Source organism: Astatotilapia calliptera, chromosome 22, assembly GCF_964374335.1.
Source record: "Astatotilapia calliptera chromosome 22, fAstCal68.1, whole genome shotgun sequence".
NCBI lineage: Eukaryota > Metazoa > Chordata > Actinopteri > Cichliformes > Cichlidae > Astatotilapia > Astatotilapia calliptera.
In genome coordinates this window covers 34,913,638-34,937,770 of record NC_137442.1, presented here as the reverse complement: position 1 = coordinate 34,937,770, position 24,133 = coordinate 34,913,638, and the positions used below count along the sequence as shown (strand labels likewise).

General features: G+C 40.0%; 1 protein-coding gene across 1 annotated transcript in view; it reads left to right on the top strand.

The window, feature by feature from the left end:
• Window positions 1-20,890, top strand: part of nxph1 (neurexophilin 1) — a 73,313-nt gene extending 52,423 nt beyond the window's left edge. The window contains exon 2 of the mRNA XM_026155972.2: window positions 19,986-20,890. Coding sequence (XP_026011757.1) covers window positions 19,986-20,741 — 756 coding nt within the window. The 3' untranslated portion in view covers window positions 20,742-20,890. The remainder of the gene's footprint in view (window positions 1-19,985) is intronic.
• Window positions 20,891-24,133: the final 3,243 nt, after the last annotated feature.

Here is a 24,133-nt window from a genome sequence, read left to right as displayed (position 1 = left end):
GGATTCTGGGAACTTGTGGCAAGAGGTACTAGCGCACGCAGGCTTTCAATTGAAATCAGTTACACAGCGATAAAAAGAAACACAAAAAATGGCAAGAAGCTGTTGTATTATTAACTGCAATAGCCGGTCGCATGACAGCCACGGGAAGCCGACGGGTAAAGAGATCGTTTTTTTTTTTATCGGATTACGTCGTTGAAGAGAAATGTTTTAAGCCATGTTTCCGAAGTAAGAGCCGACGGATGGTCTGGATATACCAAATATAACGTCTCAGAGCACTCCAGCTCACATGTTAGTCTGCTCCAAGCATTCCCACAAAGGTCGGTCTGCTGTTGTAGTTAATACGTCATTTTTCATAACATAATTGGTGATATAGGTTACAAGCAAGTCTGGCGCTGAACAGAAATTGTCGCGCTATGCTCCTTTATTTATTGTGCATAAATAGTGAATTGTCCTGACACAATATTGTGTTTCGCTTCTGTTATTACCATGGTACATTGACAAAAACATATACTTTTATTCACAGGATAAAACAGTTGTTTTGTATCACTAATTGCCCAGTACGATTACAGCATACAATATTATTGTCACTGCTACATTTCTGTGTTGCTACCAGAAATTATTTCCACTACTAATTAATTACCGTTGAGCTCAAAGGTTATATTAATAAACGGTTAACGAATGTGTATTTATGATGACGATTTGTGAAACTGGTAAACTTACCTTTGTTCATACGATGGTCTTTCGTTCTACGCGGTGCATTTCAAGGTCCTGTACCCATCCGTCGGTAAACTGTACCTGGGCTTGTTGCAGTGACCTGAAGTTACTAAACTTCATGAGTGTATGCACTCACTCCAAGAACCGTATAATTATAAATATGAGCATGGTGAAAGTTGGGCAGCACGCTAACGTCTTTTGTCCACTCGTAAGGGTCTGACCCTTTCACTCCTTTGATTTTTTTCCTCGTATCTTTTCTTTGTCTTTTCGTCGAGTCTGTCTTTGTACGGACCGGCATTGTTCTCCTTTTGTTTTGTACATTCCTTTTTTGTGCGGCAAAGAAAAAACAAGAAGGTATTGGAACCGGAGAATGAACGTTTTGCGGTGCTGCAAATGCTTGCATTTGATGCGGTACTTGGATTGTTTTGCCACGAGTTCCCGGCATGCAATGCGCGAAAATCACGTGATTGCTAAACAAGGGGGAGGGTGCATCCGGCCTCCTCGGCTGTAATTGGTCCAGCCCAGAGTCGATCATGACCAATTGGCCAATCCAACACCTTTCATTATATATACCCTTCCTAAAAAAAAAAAAAAAAATCCATCGGCCCATAAAAACAAAAAATCGCCAGCGGCCCACCGGGCAAATGCCCGGTACGCCCGATGGCCAGTCCAGCTATGATGTATACTCCAAGATATTTATAGTCCTCCACAATGTCCACGTTGACCTCCTGGATTGAAACAGTTTTCGTTTGAAAACGCATCTTTTTCTCTCCGTTTTGGCCTTCCGTCCACCTTGAGATGGCGTTTTCCTTCAAGGAAAATGCAGCGTTTTGAAAATGCTCTCCAAAGCGGAATCATTTGAAGACACCATTTTCGCATCGCAGTGTGGACAGTGAACCCGGAGCCCTTTCGAAAATGATGACAAATTTTAGTCATGTGATGCAGTCATGTGACCAATTAAACTAAGATAGTGGATGGCATTACACAGCAGTTGTCAATTTTTTGACAGCCCTATTAAAACCCTTTAACGTTCTGGTCAACCAATTGCTAGAGCACATTTTCAGACCCTATATCTAACTGAGGCTTTCACTGAAATTGACCTACCTTGTTGAGTCTTTTCTACCAATTGGTTTACATCTGTAATGCCAAAAAAATCCACCAGAAGGCACTGTGAATGGAAACTGTTGGCTCTTCTTATCCTTCTCCCAACCAGGAACACGGAAACAAAAAACCATCCAACATATTTTGAGTGTTTTTGATTAAACTAAGACAGGAAGATATAATTTTTTGATATATGATAGTGTTAGAGGACTTACTGAACAGATGTATGTCACTTGACAGTAGGGGTGGGTTTTGATTATCGACTTATCAATTAAAACCGATTCTGGCTTGGATAATATGATATCAATTCATTAAAATTCATTTAAAAATAAATTTATTTTGAGATTCTGGCCGATTTTGCCCGAAACGCCAGAATCTCAGGTTAAACCTCACAAAATTTCTACAACCACCAAACAGCTAAAACAGTAAATGAGAGCAGGTACACTGATTCTGCACAAAGACATAAACACAAAACGTGGACCCAGCGCATCCGAATCAGTGAGATGTCACCTTTCTCACCCGACGGCACATACACGGACACGGACACGGCGTCTGAAAGCCGACAGCTCACTGATTTTGAAGCGTCGGCGGGCGCTTTGTGTTTACGTCCTTTTTGCACTAGATTCTGAAGCTGTGGTTGTATCTCTCTCCAAACAATTTTGACTGAACCAGCAGCCAAAGACGATCCAAACTATGCTTCACATTCGCTTCACATAAACATCGTCACGAATTTCCTTTTACTTTTGCTGTTTTGCTTCCACCAAGATAAAATCACACTTCATGTAGAGCTCTCTCTCTCTTTCTCTCTAAATAGGGTTAGGATAATCAAAACCCACCCCTACTTATTACCAGTGTTGCTCAAGTTACTTGAAAAAAGTAATCAGTAACTAATTACTGATTACTTCCCCAAAAAAGTAATCCCGTTACTTTACTGATTACTTATTTTCAAAAGTAAATAATTACTTAGTTACTCTTTAAAAACACGATTTACAACCCGAATAGGTGATAAAGCGATAGATCTTTCAGCCCAATTCTACTTTTTCTGCATAATCCATCATACAAAATGTAATCCAATGGAAAAGTATCTTTTTTAACTTGTTTTATCAGTTTTAATCTTTTAACTTTATGCATCAAGCAAAAATTTAATTATATGCAACATTCTCTGACTGGAAGAAATTAGTTTAACATTTAAACCTATTTTCTACACATTCCAGCACATAAAATAAAATATTTTTTGTGTTTTCACTCACTCTTTCAAACAGATGCAAGTAAAACACAGCAGAAAATAAATAAAGTCAAAGACTAGCGGTCCTGTTGCTCTATTTTCACCTGTAAAGCAGGACTGAGGTAGGCGGAGGTTTACCCTGCTCCATCTTCAATGGAAGAATCCGCAAGTTTCTCTGTGAATTTCCCATTACGTCGTAGCTACTCGGTGCTCGTTTGGAAGTTTAGGGGTTTTTTCGCTGTAAAAAGAAGTTTTTTCCCACGCACGATGGACGCTAATGTTTTTGTTTTGCACATTCTGCAAATTCTGTGCGCCGATCTGGGTCATCCTCGTTGAGATGCTGCAGTAGCTGGAGTTTGTAAGGGTGCCATTTGTGAGTAGCTAATATCCGCCGAAGGGATGTTCAACTAATGCCAATCTCCAGTGACATGACTTTAATACCTGGTCTATAAGAGGGACAGTGCCCTACTGGACCAGAAACCGATGGCTCTCAAAAAGTTAACAAGCCAGCATCTAGAGTTGGACAACCATGATTCAGCTCTCCAAGACCACAGAATCAATGCTACACCATAAGACCCCAACGACCAAAACCACATGCAGATGTGCTTCATTTGCACTGTTTTTATTTATTTATTTTTTAAAAAGAAAAATGATTTTGCACAGTACCGTTCAATCAGAAGTGGCCTGAATGTGAGTATTTTGTGCTGTAGCACATTTTTCACATTTGCAGATTAAAAAACTATGTATTTTGTAGTTTGATATAATCCTGTCCTTTGATGGAATGAAAACAGCAATGTTCACTGGCATGCTACTAGAAATAAACTGTATCCAATGCGCTGGATAGTTTTTGTTATTAATTAAATTATAATTATAAATACAATTTCAACTGTATTATATAATGCACTTGTATTTGCATGACATTTCATACTTTTACCATTAAGTGACATCTCAACCATTTGGTAGAGATCAATATTTTAAAAACTACAGGGTCTATTGAAAAAAAATTATTGATTGTGGTTATTACTGGGAGGGATGTGAGATGGGCAAATGAATTGAATCATTTCTTCAACAGATTTGATTCAGCCATGAGGCAGTCTGCAACATCGGCTGCAGACTCACCCACCCCCACTGCTGCTGTTCCACCTCAGACACTTCACACCTCCTCTATTCACCCTGCTCACTCCCCCCCACCCCCAACTGCAGCATCCAATACACACTCAACACAAGGCTCCAGCCTGTCTCTCTCAACCACCCAGGTTAGGAGGGAACTGAGGAGGATTAATGGCAAGAAGGCAGCGGGCCCAGATGGCATCAGCTCGAGGGTCGTCAGGTCCTGCGCGGACCAACTGTGTGGGGTGATGGAGTACCTCTTCAACCTGAGCCTGAGGTTGGGAAGAGTCCCACAGCTCTGGAAAACCTCCTGTGTTGTACCAGTGCCAAAGACTTCACGCCCCAAGGACCTCAACAGCTACAGGCCGGTGGCTCTGACATCCCACCTGATGAAGACCCTGGAGCGGTTGGTCCTGGCTCAGCTTCGGCGCCTAATAAGCTCATCACTGGACCCACTTCAGTTTGCCTACCAGCCTGGCATTGGAGCGGATGATGCCGTCATTCACCTCCTACATCGTTCCCTCGCTCACCTGGAGACCGCTGGAAGCACTGTGAGAATCATGTTCTTTGATTTCTCCAGTGCCTTCAACACCATTCTTCCCTCGGTTCTAAAGGACAAGCTGGTGAACTCTGGAGTGGACCATCACCTCACTACCTGGATCCTGGACTACCTCACCGACTGACCACAGTATGTGAGGACTCAGGGCTGTGTGTCGGACAGGGTCGTCTGCAGTACGGGGGCCCCACAGGGAACGGTTCTGGCTCCGTTCCTCTTCACCATCTACACTGCAGACTTCTCCCACAATTCCACCCAGTGCTTCCTGCAGAAGTTCTCTGATGACTCTGCAATAGTCGGCCTCATCACTGATGGGGACTGGTGCCAGCTGAACTACCTCCAGATCAACACCAGTAAAACCAAGGAACTGGTGGTAGACTTCCGCAGGCATAAGCATTCTCCACTGCAACCACTGAACATCCAAGGTATGGACATTGAGGCTGTGGACAGCTACAGGTACCTTGGTGTTCATCTGAACAATAGACTGGACTGGACTCATAACTCAGACGCCCTCTACAGGAAAGGGCAGAGCAGGCTGTACCTGCTGCGGAGACTCAGGTCGTTTGGAGTGGAGGGCCCACTCCTGAAGACCTTCTATGACTCTGTTGTGGCTTCTGCTATCTTTTATGGTGTGGTCTGCTGGGGCGGCAGCATCTCTGCTGGGGACAGGAAGAGACTGAACAGGGTGATCCGAAGGGCCAGCTCTGTTCTAGGATGCCCTCTGGACCCAGTGGAGGTGGTGAGTGACAGGAGAACGGCGGCTAAGCTGTCATCCCTGATGGACAACATCTCCCACCCCATGCAGCAGACTGTGACAGCACTGAGCAGCTCCTTCAGTGGGAGACTGCGGCACCCACGGTGTGGGACGGAGAGATTTCGCAGGTCTTTCCTCCCCACTGCTGTCAGACTCCATAATAAAGACTTTAACTGATCAAGCACACACATCCATACATATGCAATAATACTAAGTGCAATAATCCTTTCTGTCATCGTTGTATTTTTACTCAGTTGTATATAGTATTTGTATTTGTATTCTATTTTTATCTTATTGTATATTTATTTTATTTTATTCTACTGTATATAGTATTTTATTCTATTCTGTACAGTTGTGTACTGTATTTATTCTTATTGTATTCTAATTTTTGCCTCATAACTTTTGCACTGTCCACTTCCTGCTGTGACAAAACAAATTTCCCACGTGTGGGACTAATAAAGGTTATCTTATCTTATCTTATCTTATCTTACTCACCCAAATCAATAAGAAATGCAAACAAAAAATCTTTCCATTGTTTTTTTCTTGGTGTGGACCTCAAAGGGTTAAAGATTAATATCAGTTTGTACATGCTTTAGATAGCTTTTCTTCAAATTCTTTAATTCTCACTCGCTTTTACAACTTTGTACTTTTGTGTTACTCGCAGCAACAACTCCACCTCATTGTTAGTCCATTTAAAAAACTTTTCCTTGACACTTCAAAGAGCCGGAAAGTAAATAAACGGCAGACAGAAACGAGGCAGGTCGAATCGTCTTGTGTTTCACGCATGCGCAGTACTGGAAGGTAAGCGTTTTCGGCCGTTTCAATATGGACGCACAACTCTGTGAAAAAGACTGAAAATGATAGTGTGGACGCGGAGCATTTTGAGACGAAAACGCTGTTTTCAAATTTATTTGGGCTAGTGTGGACGTAGCCTCTGAAAGCCCTCTTCTTGTCACTGAGGAGGGCTTTGATGCCCTTAGTCACCCACAGCTTGGTATTTGGGAAACGATTGGACAGTCTGAGCTGGAACAATGGGGTTGGTGCAGAAAGTTATGTAGTCGGTGATACACTCAGTAAGCCCATTGATGTCCTAGGCGTAGTCTAATGGGGGACTTAAAGCGCATTATACAACATGTCTTATTAACCAGTACAAAAGATTCATACAAGCACTTTTTCTATATTTTTTCTTTTTTCTACATGTTTTCTAATTAGTGTTCAAACTGATGAAAATATTGGAAAAACAACTTGGGGTTCAATATCTTGCCCAAGAATACTTGCAAAATATTCCTGGCCAAGATACTGGTGCAAACAGGGCTTGAACCACCAACCTTCTGATTAGTACCTTAGACCTTGGGCTGCTGGTGATGTAATGTTGTGTGCATATTATCTTTACACACCATGAGCCCCTACTACTACCTGAGGATCATTTAATTTTTAATTCAATTCAATTTTTTTTACACAGTGGGTAAAATAAGTATTGAACATGTGACCAGTTTTCTAAATGTAAATGTATTTCTAAAAATGCTATTGACATGAAATTCTCAGCAGATGTCTGTAGCAACCCATTCAATCCACACATGCAAAGAAATTAAATCATAGATGTCCATAAATTAAGTTATGTGTAATCTAAATTTTAATTCAATTAAATGTAGTTGTTATAGCACCAAATCAAAGCAATAGTTTCCTCAATGAGCTTTATATTGTAAGATAAAGACCCTAAAATATAATGAGAATTGACACGGAGAAAAAAGTGTTGAACACGCTTACAGAAAATTATTTAATAGTTTGTACAAAAGCGTTTGTTGGTGATGACAGCTTCGAGACGGCAACACAAGACAACCACAATTAATGAAGGAGAGGGACAACGGCTAGGTTACAGTCAGGCAGTTTTTATTGATGGTTTACTGTGCCTTGCCAATCATAAACTCAAACAAATCAAAATTAAGAAATTAAATTAAGAAAACAAAAAGAGGCTGACTTCTTTCCTAAGGTCTAAATAAAACAATACACAAAACAAAAGGTCTGTCTAGCTGCTTGACAAAAAAAGGTCAGTCAAAACATACAAAAGTGGCATCAAGCGTATAACCTAGTGTTTTTAACAATAAATGCCCAGTTGCAAGTGTATGGGGTACCCCAATCTTACCTGTCCAGCCTCCCACCAAAACACTCACATACACATAAGCCTACAAACAAACGTTTAGAGAACATCAGAAGCTGGCCAGGAAGCTGCTCTTTTGTAATGATCCCTGGCAAGCGATTGGTCTGCAGCCGTCCCCAACCCCTGGGCCACGGACCGGTACTGGTCGTTTGGTACCAACAAGAGTTGAGGTTCGGGCGTGAAATGTGTAGTTTTCAAGGGTTTTATTGATTTTTATCAGTTTCCCTGGGTCTTTTCCTGTGTGTTATGAATAAATATTACTTTTTTGGTACCTTTACAGGTTTTATTTGTTGTATTTTTCCGCGACAACTTAAAGGCCGGTCGTGAAAGTATTGTCGGACATAAACCGGTCCATGGCAAAAAAAGGTTGGGGACCGCTGGGCTACTGTGCCCAGATTAGCCAATAGGCATATGCCAATTATCTTTGAATGGGCCAATAGGTGGAGGCTTGACACCTGAAAGACAAGAGCAACAGAAAAACAAAGTGCTGTGTATCATGGCATGTGACAGTCTTGCTGAAACATCCATCCTAATTTCATCTTCATCATCCTGTTAGATGGCGGCAGGTTTTGAGACAGGAATGTCTCGATACATTTTTCCATACATTCTTCCTTATATGAAGTGTGCCATTTGCAGAAAAATCGCCTAATATGTGTGTGTTTAGTTAGTTTGTTTGTTTGCTTGTTTTAATCAATTTTAAATCATGCTTTTTATTTGTTTTTGTTTCTAATGTCTCTGTAAAGCACTTTGAATCACCTTGTTGTTGAATTGTGCTATACAAATAAATTTGCCTTGCCTTGCCTTGCCTAATACCATGATGTTTCCACCTCCAAACTTCACAGTTGGTATGGTGTTTTTGGGTTGATGTGCAGTGACTTTTAAAATCCAAACACGGTGTGTATTAAGGCATCAAAACAGTTCAATTCTGGCCTCATCTGAACAGACTATATTGTCCCAGTATTTCACAAGCTTGTCTAAATGTTGATCAGCCAGCTTTAAATGCACCCCCTTTTCACTTCATGTGTTCAATATTTTATTCCTTGGTCACGCCTTATTATTACTTATAATTTATGGACATCAGTGCTTTGACTTCTTGGCATGTGTGGGTTGGATGGGTTGTTACATCTAGTGAGAATTTTATCGCACCTTTAGAAATATATTTACTTAGAAAATTGGTGACATGTTCTTTTAGTGATGTGTTCAATACCTATTTTTCCCGCAGTATAGCACTAAATCAATACAACTGTTGCCTTAAGGCTGTCATAATGCTGTCTAATACAGACCCAGGAAGCAGGCTCAGGCGAATGAATAAAGACTGAGTGTTTGGGGAGGTGGAGCCAAGTGGGGAGGAAGTGGTGACTTGTGGAGAAAATCATGAAAACTGTAGACTCCACATGACAAAGGTGCTTTAGATTGTAAGTTAAATCAATACATTTTCTCCTATGAGAAAATGCTTTAGCAAACTCGGGAAAGAAAAAATCCCTTTTAACAAAAACAGCTAGACTCAGGGAGGGGTGGTCATCTGCTGTGACTGGTTGGAGTAAGGGGGAGGAAGATATGACAAACAAAGGAAGAGTGGAAGAGAACTAGAGATTAATAATAACTAGTGATTAAATGCAGAGTGGCGTATAAACAGTGTGTGAAAAAAAAGGTGAATGAAGAAGAAATCATCATCATGGGAAGCCCCCCAGCTACCTTGACCTATTACAGTGTAACTAAGGGGGAATTCAGTGACACCTGATCCAACCCTAACTATATTCTTTGTCAAAAAGGAAATTATGGGTAATTCACATTATACTGGGGCAACTTATTTTCAAAAGTAATTAGTTACTTAGTTACTTAGTCACTTTTCAAAAACATGATACACAACCTGAATGCGTCACAAACCAATAGACCTTTTGGCCCAATTCTATTTTTTTGCATAATCCAACATATAAAAGTGAATCAAATTGAAAAGTGTCTTTTTAAAAATTAGTTTATTACTTTTAATCTTAACTTAATAAACATTGCGTCCAAAAAAAAAAATTAAATTCAACAATCTTTGACTTTAATAAATTTGCTTAACATTTAAACATATTTCTGCACATTACACCATATTTTAAGAAAATAAAGGCTTAAACTGTATTTCTGCATATTCCAGTATATAACATAAAATTATTTTTTGTGTATACACACACATCCTTTCACATAAATACAACAAAAAAAATAAAGAAATAAAATAAATAAAATTAACAATAACATCTTTTAACAGTTGGTAAAGTGCAGAGAGGAGTAATAATGAGATTACCAAAACAGAAAATGCTATTGCATGCTACATATAGGCTGTTAATCCAGTCTCATTTTGTGGCAACCCTGAAAAAGACCGATGTTTTATTGTTTTCTTTTGGACTGAAACAGTGGTTATATCGCATCAGCAGAAGCTTCTCAAACCTTCTATCAGACAGTCTGTTCCTTTTGGGGAAAGCACCAATCCACCTAAACTGAACAGCCGTTCCACTGGTGCACTGGATGGAGTTGGCCTGTTGTATTTCATGTACATCTTTTTGAGATTTGGAAACTGATTCAGAATCTCAAGCTCATAGTCTGACCTTAAATAGTCGGTTACTTCTTTTTCTGCTGAGAAAAAGCATTTGGCTGGCTGGCATTTGGGACACATTAGTGTTGTCAGTTGCAGGAGCAGCTTTACGACACTCTGTTATCAGGAGCTCCTTCACATACTCTCCTACACTCATCTCTCAACCAACAAAGTTTAAACTTGGGACAAGTGGCCGCTGCGAGAAGTCCTTCTTGGCTGTCCAGAACAGCATCAAGTCTTGAGGGCCTGTAACATACAATATGATGCATCTAAGAATAAAATTATTTTACTATATAATTACCTATTGTCATTATTTTGTGGGCTTTACTGCCCTAAACCATCTATATTTTCTATTATCAATACTGTATGAGATTTAATTTTGGTTTTGTTGATATTATGATTAATATTCATAATCAATGATGATCAATATCCCTGATATTTAACAAGGGGTGAATACTTGGTCTTTTATTCTATCATTTTAATAATTGTACACGCTGCTTAAAACTACGTATAACATCCACCCACTGTGAAGCGTATAATAAGTTTAACAAATCCACCCAAAGCAATTATCCAATAATAATCTTACCTTTACAGAGGTCTTTCTAGAGAGGTCATCTAGAGAGGTCATCTTTCAGGGCAAGCGTCTTTGACATCAGGCTTGTGAGTGTTGGTAGTAAAGCCCCATAGGTGCACTCATCCCTTTGTAAGATGTCCAGAGCCACTGTCAGGGGCTTCATCACAGCACAGTACTCTTTCAAGAACTGGTACTCCCTTTCATTAAGGCACTTGATTCCCAGTTTTACACAGAGGGGATTAAGTTCATTTAAGGGAATTGTGATGATTCTAGAAATGGCCTCATACAGGTAATTCCACCTTGTGGATGTCAGTACCATTAGGTTTCCTCTGGCTGACTTCCTCCACCTGTTCAGAGGCTAATGTTGATCGACTTCCTTTAGTCCAAAGAGCAGAACATTTTGCAATGCTACTCCTATATGCAGCCTTGGTGTCTGCACAGGAATTTAGATGTTTGTCAACATCGCTTGTTGAAATCAAGTTAATTGTGTGCGATGCACATCTGTAGTGTTGAGGGAGGCTAAACTGTGCATCACCAGATGTGGTTGAAAGAGCTTCTATGACATCAGTAAAGGTCGGTTCCTCGTCATCACCTTCTTCATTTTCAGATTCAGACTCCAAATGACAGGGCTGATATACTCTGAATGCTTTAGGAAAATTAGATGCATTATCCATTACAGTGGCAACAACTTTGTCTTGTAGTCCATATGATGAATGGATTTCTTCAATCTCTGCTCCGATTACATCATAGATATGGCTGCCTTTAATTCTCTTGCATGCTAGGGCGGCCTTGTTGCATTGTAATGTGGAATTAATCCAGTGAACTGTTACACCCATAAAGCTTTTATTATTTACCGTCCAGATGTCAGCAGTAGTGGAAACAAACTCTGCCTCTTCGAGTGTAGCCTTTAAGTTAGAGGCAAGGCAAGGCAAGGCAAGGCAAGTTTATTTGTATAGCACAATTCAACAACAAGGTGATTCAAAGTGCTTTACAGAGACATTAGAAACAAGAACAAATAAAAAGCATGATTTAAAATTGAATAAAACAAGCAAATAAACTAACTAACTAATTAACAAACAAACAAACAACAGTATATAAAATCAAAACAGATAAAATCAGAACAGTAGATAAAATCAGTAGTTAAATGTAAGTTTTGAAATTTAAGCTTAAAGTGTGGATTTGGTGCTTTATTCAAATGCAGCTGAGAACAGGTGAGTCTTCAACCTGGATTTAAATAAACTGAGTGTTTCAGCTGATCTGAGGCTTTCTGGGAGTTTGTTCCAGATATAAGGAGCATAAAAGCTGAATGCAGCTTCTCCGTGTCTGGTTCTGACTCTGGGAACTGATAAAAGACCGGATCCAGATGACCTGAGGGATCTGGATGGTTCATATTGGGTCAGGAGGTCATTGATGTATTTTGGTCCTAAACCATTCAGAGCTTCATAGGCCAGCATCAGAACTTTAAAGTCTATCCTCTGACGGACAGGCAGCCAGTGTAAGGACCTCAGAGCTGGACTGATGTGGTCCACTTTTTTGGTCTTAGTGAGGACTCGAGCAGCAGAGTTCTGAATGAGCTGTAGTTGTCTGACTGATTTTTTAGGTAGACCTGTAAAGATGCTGTTACAGTAATCAAGCCTACTAAAGATGAATGCATGGACTAGTTTTTCCAGGTCCTGTTGAGACATCAGATCTTTTATCCTTGATATATTCTTGAGGTGATAGTAAGCTGACTTTGTTATTGTCTTAATGTCTTTTTCTAAGTTTAGGTCTGCATCCATCACTACACCCAAATTTCTCGCCTGGTTTGTGGTTTTTAGATGTATAGATTGAAGTTCTCTGGTGACCTGTAATCGTTTTTCTTTGGCGCCAAAGACTATTACCTCAGTTTTGTTTTTGTTTAGCTGGAGAAAATTGTGGCACAACCAGTCATTGATTTCCTCAATGCATTTACCAAGAGCCTGTACAGGGCCTCGGTCTCCTGGTGACATTGTGATATATATTTGTGTGTCATCTGCATAGCTGTGATAGTTTATTTTGTTGTTGTTTATAATCTGTGCCAGTGGGAGCATGTAGATGTTAAACAGAAGGGGTCCCAAGATGGAACCTTGGGGAACTCCACATGTGATACTTGTCTGCTCAGATGTGAAGTTACCTATTGATACAAAGTATTTCCTGTTTTCTACGTATGTTTTGAACCAGTTTAGTACAGTTCCTGAAAGACCTGTCCAGTTCTCCAGTCGTTTGAGTAATATGTTGTGGTCAACTGTATCAAATGCTGCACTGAGATCCAGTAAAACTAGGACTGACATTTTTCCACTGTCTGTATTCAGACATATGTCATTAAACACTTTGGTCAGAGCGGTTTCAGTGCTGTGGTTCTGTCTAAAACCTGACTGGAAGGCATCGTAGCAATTATTCTGTTTTAAGAAGTAACTGAGCTGTTGAGAAACTGCTTTTTCAATGATCTTACTTAAAAACGGGAGATTTGAGATCGGCCTGTAGAGTTCATTTTGTCATATTCTCTCTCAAGGTATCCTACAAATGACTTTCTCTGGGGCAGCTTGACACCACTTTTAGTTGGTATTTTTCCTACAATGCTTCGGAATGATTCAGAGTCTACAGTGGAAATAGGCAACATGTTCTCGACGATATAGGCAGCGACGAGCTTCTTCAGTTCAGCGGCACTAAGTCCTGTCGCTCTTATGTCTAGTTTAATCTGTTTAGCAGGAGTGGGTCCATCTGAGCCACAGCAGTCATTTCAGTGGGGGGATCCTGGGGGTTTTCTGTCAATTTAACATTCTTGTGCTAGGTGCTTGCTCAAGTTGGAAGCGGAATTTTTTGATGTGGAAGTTTTCTTCCTATGCAGAGTGTACAACGTATGCTTATGTTTTTGTCGCTTTTGAAAAAGTCAAATTCAAAGTAATGTCGGTATTTCCAAGTATTAAATGATGCACGATCGTACTCCATCCCTCGCTCCATGTTTTCTATTGTTGATTTACATACGTGCTTCCACAGCCGTCGCACACGCTTGCGTCATTGTCATGAGACACTCTCTCAAACAAAATCACAGTTTAGTAACGCAGTAATGCAGCGTGCTTAAGGGGAAAGTAAGTGTAATCGAATTACTTTTTTTTGCAATCGTAATCCCTTAGTTTACTCGTTACTTGAAAAAAGTAATCAGATTACAGCAATACAGTAATTGTAACACGTTACTGCCCATCTCTGAATATTAATAAAATATGTTTGTTTGTTTGTTTGTTTTTGACAATTCTTGTAATCACACAACATCCACTTCACATACAAAATGTTACATATATTAAAAAAAATTCCCTCTTGCGCCCCTCTGTATCTGTAAGTCCAACAGGGTCTTAGCCTCAGTCATTCTCGACCGCCCTAGGGAGCTTTCCCTATTTTGCCCTCGGTATTTCCATACTCACACAGATGTTTCTGTATACTATGCCACTTGGTTCTAGCGTTCCATGTATGCCCTGCCTGCTAGCGTCTTAGGAATCTTTACACATCCTGTACCTGGGTTCTTGCCTGGTGTGATAGACCCCAGCCTCTATGGATCTTGTGCTCAGAGCTTGTTCCTGTGCTGCCATGATTAGTGCCTCTGTGCTGTCTTTCAGACCAACCTAGTCAAACCACTGGTAGGATTTCTAGATGTCAGCTGCTTCCTCTATCTACTGGATATATACACAGTACCGGGCCTGTCCTTTAGTGATGGTTCTTCCTCTTGCCCTCTTTCTTGGGCTTCTGCTACCTGAGGCATTCACTAAGTACACAATCAGTTCTGGCATTCTTCCTGATGTACTCGAGAGTGTTCATTGTGTCATCCTGGTCTGTGGTTCTGACACTCACCAGTCCCCAGCCTCCTTCCTTCCACTTAGCGTACAGTCTCAGGGTGCTGGACTTGGGGTGAAACCCTCTATGTATAGTCAGGAGTTTCCTTGTCTTGATGTCAGGGGCTTCCATCTTCTCCTTTGGCCAGCTTATTATTATTATAATTATTATAATGCTCAAGGGTTTTAATTACAACATATTTAATTTCTTAAGCTTAGATACTCTTTTCTGAACTTTGCCATTAAGGCTGCACACAGGGCAGCTGTGGCTACAATGTAGCTTGACATCACCAGTGTGTGAATGGGTGGATGACTGCATGTAGTGTAAAGCGCTTTGGGGTCCATATGACTAAAGCGCTATACAAATACAGGCCATTTACCATTTACCATCGCTCTGGCAGAAATGGCGCTAGAGCCAGAGTAGGGGAGAGGCGAGCTGGAACAAACCATTTTGGGAGGGGGGTATCTATGCTTTTGTTGTTAAAATGTTATGTCTCAATTAAGTACTGTATGTTTTTTATATTTTTAGTAGTGTTTACACAAACAGCAAATATTGTCAAAAAAGTGAGAACTCTTTGATTAATTTTGATTCATTGGGCTAAAATCGCCCCTGGTGAGATGGTATTTAGATTTGATTTGATATACCTTTATTAGTCCCACAAAGGGAAATTTCATAAGGCTGCTGACCTATTGTACGCAATGGCGGCGCCATCTTACCCTCCGACCATACATACATTACACAAAACATCACATGGGGAAGACAGGTCAGAGAGGTATAACAATGAAAAATTTGGAGGAAAGATAAGGAGAAAAAATAACTCCCCCCAGACTGAGCTCCAACAGGGAGATCAGTTTGAGAACAGAAAAAAACACCTCTGCACATGAAAAAACTCTTAATACACCAAAGAAACACATGACAAGCAACAGGGGTGGGTAAAGGGTGAGAGACAGCCGAATTAGACAGTACATCCGGGGCTGCGTGCACTGGTCTCCTTGATCCACCGTCAGCATCGGAAGGGAATAAGCGTCGAAGGCGTTTGGAAAGGGAGGGGGGATGAGTGTGTGCATATCAGTGTATATGTATGTGTGTGTGTGTCCAGAGTTCAGCTGAGACAGTGTCCTTCGCCCTGCTAGGCTAAGTAAACAGTTTTCCAGCCAACCCAGGTGGCCTTGCATGGAATGGGAAGGAACAGACTAAACACAGTCGTTATCAGGGTGTTGTTGTTCAGCTCCAGCCTTGAGACCGCAGCTGGCGCCGAAAGGGTATCCGCATGAAGTGATGGTGCTTTTTACTTTAGTGCGAACAGCTCATATGAATTTCAAAGCAGTTCTACAGTCCAACACTGGTCTCTCAATCTCCCGTTGGAGAGCCGTGAGCTTCGCCATACTAGCGTTCTGTGATGTTGTCATTTCTTGTGCTCGAGGAGCCGATTCTGAGAACTCACGACAGTGTGCCTCCCCGAGATGTCATCCAATTTGCACCCAGAGATGTTATTCTGAGCGAGCCCTTCCGAGATGTAATCCAGTCTGCAGTCAGAGATCTTATTCTGAGTATTCACAGCAGCCGTAGCCTCTCCAAGATCTTATCCGTGCTGCACTCAATGAGCCCATTTTGAGAAACTCACGCCTCTCCCATTGTTTCAATCCCAGTGGGCAGCCTTGTGGGGGTTTGAACAGCCGGTTCCGCTTTCTAAATTCTTCGATAAGTCAGGGCCAAGCCAGCTCCGATCAGCCAGAACCCTGTTATCATGGTTCCGAATAGGTAGATATCTTCAGCACTCAGGCTCACCCGAGCCCAAACTTCTCATTGAGAAAGGGGTGTCAATTGCATTTAGGGACCAGTTGATCCAATCCATAATTCCTCTTTTAGGTTTTAGAGAACAGACTGTGAGAGAGTGTTCCAGGGAAAAGTAATACAAAAAACACAAGACTAGACAAGGACATAAGAAGCTAAGCAGGGAAGCTAAGGGAGAGGAGGAGGAGGAGAGGAGAAAAGTGTGACCGCCTTCGTCAAGAGCAAGAGCAGGATTTACTAAGTTAGATCTGGAAACAATGAATGTCTTTTCAAAGCTAGGACTTTTTGGGTCTCTTTTTATTCCAAGCTTTGCTTTTATCTTGATTATTTTCAATTTGGTATGATACGCAACAATTTTCATCTTGTAAGCAGGCAGAAAAAAACAAACAAAGAGAGGAGGACGATCTCTTCATGTTTTTAAGTTTGCATTAACTATTCATTTTTTGTTGGTAAAAATTAATTAATGACTATTATTTTTGTATCTTATAAGAATTCAATGATGATCATTGCTTTTTTTAACTGCCGTTAATTCAAGGTAACATTAGGGTTACAATTAAACAACATGCACATTTACACTAAGATACCTTTCTGTAAAAGTATCTAAACTCTTCAGGATATTTTCTGGGCACTTATTTATTTTTAATGTTTGCATATTTGTCAAACTTACATGTTTCAGATCATCAAACAAACCTGAAATCTGAAGTAAATACAAACCTCTGGTTTTTAATTCATGATTTCACTAATTGAGTGGAAAAAACCTTCCAAACCTACCTGGCCCTATGTCAAATGTAACTGTTCCCTAAACTTAACCATTGGTTATCCAACACTTTGAAGCTAAAACTACAATCAACTGCTTGATGAAGAAGATGATTGTGATTGTGATCGTTGATAATGAAGCTTTTGCATTGCTGTGGAGGAATTTTGGCCAAATCGTTGCAGAATTGCTTTAATTCAGCCACATTGTAGGATTTTAAACAAACATTATTGGCATAACCATAACTTTCTTCAATAGCAAGGTCCTGAATATTATTTATTAATTACTTACTACTTATTTTGTGGGGTCTTTACCTTACAGCATAAAGCACCATGAAGTGACTGTTGCTTTGATTTGGCATTAATTAAATAAAATTCAATTAAATTGTTATTGCGTTAAAGAGAGTTGAATTGAATGAATACTATATCAACTTGTGAAATGTGTTCTACATTTTAAAATGTTTGATTTTCAACAAAGAATATAAGTTTAAAAAAATTAAATAAATACAGACTTCCTGTGTGCAACTTGCATATTATTTCTGTCCCCATAGGTTCACTGTGGGTACTCTAGCATTCTCCATGGTTCACATTTATGTTGGGGTAGCTGGATGAATCTAAACTTGCTATAGTGCAGATCTCCCTGTTCGCCGACAGCATGTTTGCAAAAGCCAACATCTCACAGATTCTGAAGCTGCAGTTTTCATCACCCTCTGACCAAAATTCACTGAACAAGCATAAATAAAATCTGTTCTCTGCATTATTTGCTTGCTTATTACGCACCAGTCTACCGTTGTGTGCAGTGTAATTTAAACTTTTACAAATTATACCAAATTACAAAAGCTATGTCTCTAATAAAACCTTTCTTCAGTTTTTGATCTACTGCAGGGTTCTAATGCAAAATCGAATCCAATCAAATCGGGATCTTGTGAATCGGAATCGAATCAGTTATAGGAATCAGTGACGATACCCAGCCCTAGCTGTCACCCTGTCCAGTCTTCCTGTGGCTTTAATTGGATATGTGGTCAAGAAAATGGATGGATGGAATAAAAGTTTCTTCCATTTGAAAAAAAGTGTCACTTTAATCATAAGCACACTTACATACACAAGTGGGTTCTAGTATGACAGCTCATTTTAAAGCAGAAGGGTTGAACAGTGTTTTCATTGTCAGTTTTTAATGAATTTGGTGTTACAATTTGGCAAATGTAACATCAGTACCACAATCTACAAAACAGTTTTAATAAAATATACAAATGTCAACCTCAAGTCATTAGAGAAGAGAGAGGATCACCACATTATTTACCCGGAGTGACTTGGCTGATTAAAGACAGACTTTGTACCTCAATTTCTCAGTGTAATTTATTTAGTACTATGTTAGATGTGATCTCTGTATATAGTACATGTCAGTCATGGAAAGGCTTGAAAGGGAAGAAAAATTACTCACATTTGTCAAAAACAAAAGATAAATCATATAAAAAAAGGATTGCTAGATGTTTACTTTAAAATTAATATATAATACAGATTTAAATCTCCATCCTTCTGGCAGTCGAGGACATCTTTACGGTGCAGATGCATTCTTATTTTAACAGTGTGTGTAAAACCTTCTAGATGGTTTTGTGTGATGATGAGAATACATATGCATGTAGCATCCACGCTTTATCTATAGGCTGTTGTGTCACGGGTGTAAAAAATGAAATGTGTAGCCTACTTTTAGGTTTGACAATTTAGGATTTTTTTGTTTGTTTATTTGTTTTTTAACAGTGCCAAGTTGTAAAAAGTTGCCTCAAGAAACATCATTTTGCACATTTTAAAAAACAGGAGGCATAGAAAGTATTTGCCAGTGGGACACAATCCTTGTGGTGAACTTTACACTGGGTTTTTGGGGGGTTTCAAATCTATAGAGACGCTGTGTTTAGAGAAACTGCATCTCAGCTGTTCTGATACACCAGACACATAAGCGATCAATAAAGGGTTTTGGCTGGGCAGCCGTTGACCTTCTCTCCTGGATCGCTTGGAGCACCCTTAGGTGTCTTACCAGTTTTGACAAATGTCCAGCTGGGATAACCACATTTACTCATAGCCTTTTTCATATGATGTTCTTCTGCTTCCCTGGTCTGTAAGGATCTTACAATGCTGTGACTGCAGCCATTCGCCAACTCTATGTGAATGGTATTCTTGGTCATTGATCAATAGCCATGACAATTTGCATATGATCATGAAACTGACCCCACAGTCCTCTGTTAATCAGTGGTGCCATTTTCAGTCATTAAGCAAATGTACAGTTTATCCAGGGGAACAGAAACAATTTTTTGGGGATTTCCTTACCCACATGATGGAGCATGCATCAAAACCTTCCATGTAAACACTGCATGTCATTCCATACAGTACCATGAAGATCGATCAGCCATAAAATTAAAACATCCTGCCAAATATTTTGTATATCCCCTGAGTACTGCCAGAACAGCTCGCTGACACATCAGGCATTACAAGCCAGGACCAAGGTGCAGGGACAGGGTGTTGTGTGGTAGAAGATCCTCTGGGTGTTGTGTTATGATGCGTATGGACTCTCTGGATGGTATGTGTCAAAGTAACATCCACATTAATACCAGGGTCCAAGGTTTTAATACAAAACATTAAATTTGAATATTTTCTTCACGTTTTCAATTTTCAAACTTTTAACGTTGTGACTAACTGGTGTAGATATGCACCTGGTGAAAGGAATGTTTTCTCATTTGCAATTTGCTCATTTCATAGATATCTAGATCCTAACGTAGCATCCTCATATTGATGTAAACTCTCAGCTAATAGATGTTTTTTACTCTCTTCCCCAGGTTACAAGTGCTCATCCTTCAAAGTCAGACATTGTCAAATCAGGAAATCTGAAATCCACACTTAAGCATATATGGACACAAAGTAATAAGGAAATGTCCATCAGTAGGCTGCTATCACAGACTCTACAAGGCAAGGAGAACAGCACAGCTTTGGATCTTCACTATGACACTCCAGAGCCCTATTTGGAGCAGGATCTTTGGGATTGGCTGAGAAATTCCACGGACCTGCAGGACTCACGACCACGGGCTAAACGGCGGCCTATGGTCAAGACAGGAAAGTTTAAGAAGATGTTTGGCTGGGGGGACTTCCATTCAAACATTAAGACAGTTAAACTTAACCTGCTAATCACTGGTAAGATTGTAGATCATGGAAATGGCACCTTCAGTGTCTACTTTCGCCACAACTCCACAGGGCAGGGCAATGTGTCTGTTAGCTTGGTCCCTCCAACAAAGATAGTTGAGTTTGATGTGGCAGCACAGCAGTCCGTCATTGATGCCAAGGACTCAAAGTCCTTCAACTGTCGCATAGAATATGAGAAGGTTGAGAAGGGTGCCAAGAACACACTCTGCAACTTTGACCCATCCAAGACATGCTACCAAGAGCAAACTCAGAGCCATGTCTCCTGGCTTTGCTCCAAACCATTCAAAGTCATCTGCATCTTCATTTCCTTCTACAGCACCGACTACAAACTGGTGCAGAAAGTGTGTCCAGACTACAACTACCACAGTGACACTCCCTACTTTCCCTCTGGCTGACATTTCCATACACTCACAAACTACATAGTGGTCGAGTGGAGAACAGACTAGGACTTCTATCCAGGCCAGAGACATTTGTATGTTAGCCCTTCTGTCCCTTAACATGTCCATATCAGAGTGTCAACTATGCCCAAATGATTCCCCAAATGATTCCCCTGTTCAATCTTCTGAAAGAGCAAAGAGCAACTTTCAATTCTTACAAAATGTGCTAATTGTAAACTGCTTAAAAGTAACCTTGGATTACCAGTTAGAATTTTATCCCTTAATTATGATTTATTCCAGCTGAATTTTGTCGAAAGCAATGGCCTTTGGGTCATCTTGGGTTAGTACTAGTATGAATTGTTCATTATTGAACTCTGCTCTTTCTTGTTGTTATTTTTACATCACACTTGTAGTCCAACTGAATGTTAATAACCTTGTTTTCTTTTAGCATATTTCAATATACAGTGTATTAACTCTTGATAGTATATGGACTGTTTGCCCCTGCTGTACCAGTTTCACTCTGCGTTTTATTCTGAATAATGGAAAAAAAATTAGCTCCTTGTTTAAAAAGAATGAAAACTATCCTTCAAATGTTATTAGAAAAAGAGGCTGAGGATGACAACAAAGATTCAAATGTGAGTGTGATGCTGTTAGAAATGTGAGGTAGTTTAATAAGTGAGGTTACCAGGCTGGCTTCTTCTACAGTCAGTTGAGAAAACCTGTTAACAACAGACTTTCAGATAGTGTAAGATGATCAGTCCTCGGTCATCATCAGAGAGCTTTTTGCGATAACGAACTTAACCAGCTACTGAGTCAGTTAGATGACTGGCCTATATTTTGAACTGACAAAATTCCGGATTAACTGACTGATCAGTGGGTTCTTGGGGATAAGACTTGTTCATTGTCAATTAATATAGCAAATGTAATGTATTGAATTCTATATATTAGAGCTTAATTTGTATGAATGGTTTGTATTGTACATAGTTTATCCAAATTATGCTGCTTCTGTATATGCCCCATGAGCTGTGTTTTTGACCACCTCTGCTAAGTCCTCTTGAAAGTCCATTTATGCTTGTTCTTGGTTCCTCTAACACAGAAAATGATGTTGCAGCCCTAGGTGTGAATGTCATGAAAACAGAAATCATGTACAGAAGATTTAGAACTGACTAAATATAATAAAAGTATTGACTTAAATTTTCTTTACTGGGTTGGGGGAAGGTTTGGGGATGAAGATGGATTAAAGAAATCAGAAATTTTATCAATTGAATTCTGGTATGTGTGAGTTAATTAAATCAGTAATGATTTGTTCAAGGTTTGTGGCAAACCATCATACCCATCTTTGTAGGACAATGGGCTACAATGGCAAAGGAAAATTTATTATAATAAACTGAACTGCAACAAAGTACAGGAAAAGACTCAGGTTTCACTCAAAATTCAAGCTTTCACGATATTAAGGAGATGTTATATATTTCTCCATTATCTTGGATATCTGTGTGATGAGTCCTACCCCATCTAACACAAGATTTGTTGCCTAAAACATGAGCAACAGTGAGAGGCACAAAAAATGTAATTTTAAATGAATTGGTGGTATCTCATAAATACATATGTGTGTGCTTATTGAGGTTTGGTCACACATATATTAAACACCTCTAGAATAACTAATAGGACTATGTCATGGCTGCTGCGTGAGTCCCAAATGCAGGACTCTGGAGATCAGCGGCACAGATGGTGCAACTCTGAAGGCCGACCGGGAGTCCATTGGTGCAAATCTCAAGGAAGCCTGTGAAGGTGAGGGAGCAGGTTCACAGGTTTGTGATCACTTGGTAGGTGGCCAGTGATGGCAACAGCAACCCTTTGTCAGAGGCCGTTGACGAAAGAACGTCGATGGAAGTGATGGAATACCTCTGGTAGCATGGCTGATGGCTGATCTTGATGGCAATTCCAGTTTTTCCTCTGGCTCAAGTGGAGCAAGACCCACTGTCACTGGATGCTCAGGTGCTGGTTCAGATCAGATGTGGGACCCACAGGCTCAGGCTCCGGTTAAACGCCCAATGGATTCATTGGGTGTTTTGGCCATTATCACTATACACCCTCATCCAAGGAGGCCTTGCCAGGGTTGATCAGGCCCCGGAGTGTGTCACTGGTTTATGTTAAATTATTATTTCTCTTTCTTCTGTTTAGTTTCTATAGTTTATTTTCTTCTATCTATTCACTGCAACTGAGAAATAATACTTACATCTTTAACATTTATGTAGCCTTATGATGCCTGGAGCCTTCTCTCTTATGATAGAGAGGAGTAAGACAAAAGGGACAAGATAGGAGAGAGCAGAGAGGAGAGCTGGAAGTGGGGCGCCCGATCTGGCTTCCCACACCGCCGCGCTGGGTTGTAAGCTCTACCCCCCACTGCCTCCCAGAAAAGGGCCTATTATCAGGCTTGGAAATTAAACAAGTAGTGGCCGGTTCAGAAACTGAAAACAAAGTCTGGCATGGAGACAGAAGAGAATTTGTTATAATCAGCCATCTCAGGAATAAAACTATCATTCTTAGTCTCTACAGATTTTGTGGCACAGCATAGTCTTTTTTTTCCCCCAGACTTGAAGAGAGCAGGAGGCAACAAGTCCTTCTCACTCAGCATTGGATTTTGCTTGGTTGGTGTAGAGTGATGGAGAGAACCTATGTTTATCTGGGCTGCGTTGCTGGGACAGCTGCTGTATCCAAGGGGACAGCCACAGAGACAGGGCACAAATGATAATTAAATATTCCAAAACCTTGATTAAGTTGAATATAAATTGACAATGAATAGAATATAATTTAAAGGAAACCTACAAAATGTTAATATAAAAATGAAGAATCACAAAACCTTACAGAAATGCATTGTCCTGGTTCCAAGACCCAGAGACCCTGACAGACTGTAAATTATCGACATACATATGATACATATCTGTTATAATAGAGTTAGTTGGTGGATGTAGATCTGAAAACAGAAACCAGATTATACTGAATGACAGGTTATACTGACAGTTTTCTAGAATGTGTGACAAATGTGTCACAATCAGCGAATGCAGATAATTTGTTATGAATTTGACATTAAAATGGAAACTACAGAGATTATCATGTTAAAATGTAACAAGAAACTGCAGAGATTCTTATTACACTTTAGCGTGACACTCTGCAATAAGACAGTTTTTATGTATTATAATGCAATGAAGTAGTTAACGGTAATAATCTTTAGTAGCAATTAATTATCTTTATGGGTTTACTAATATTTTTTTGAGCAGTATACAATATTGTGTTTTTCCTGAGGCTAAAGAAATGACTGATTAAGCACTTAGTGTGCACTGTGCTAAATTAAACAGCTTTGGATTTTCACATTTGTGCAGTGTACAAACAGTGCATGTGTAAACAGTCTG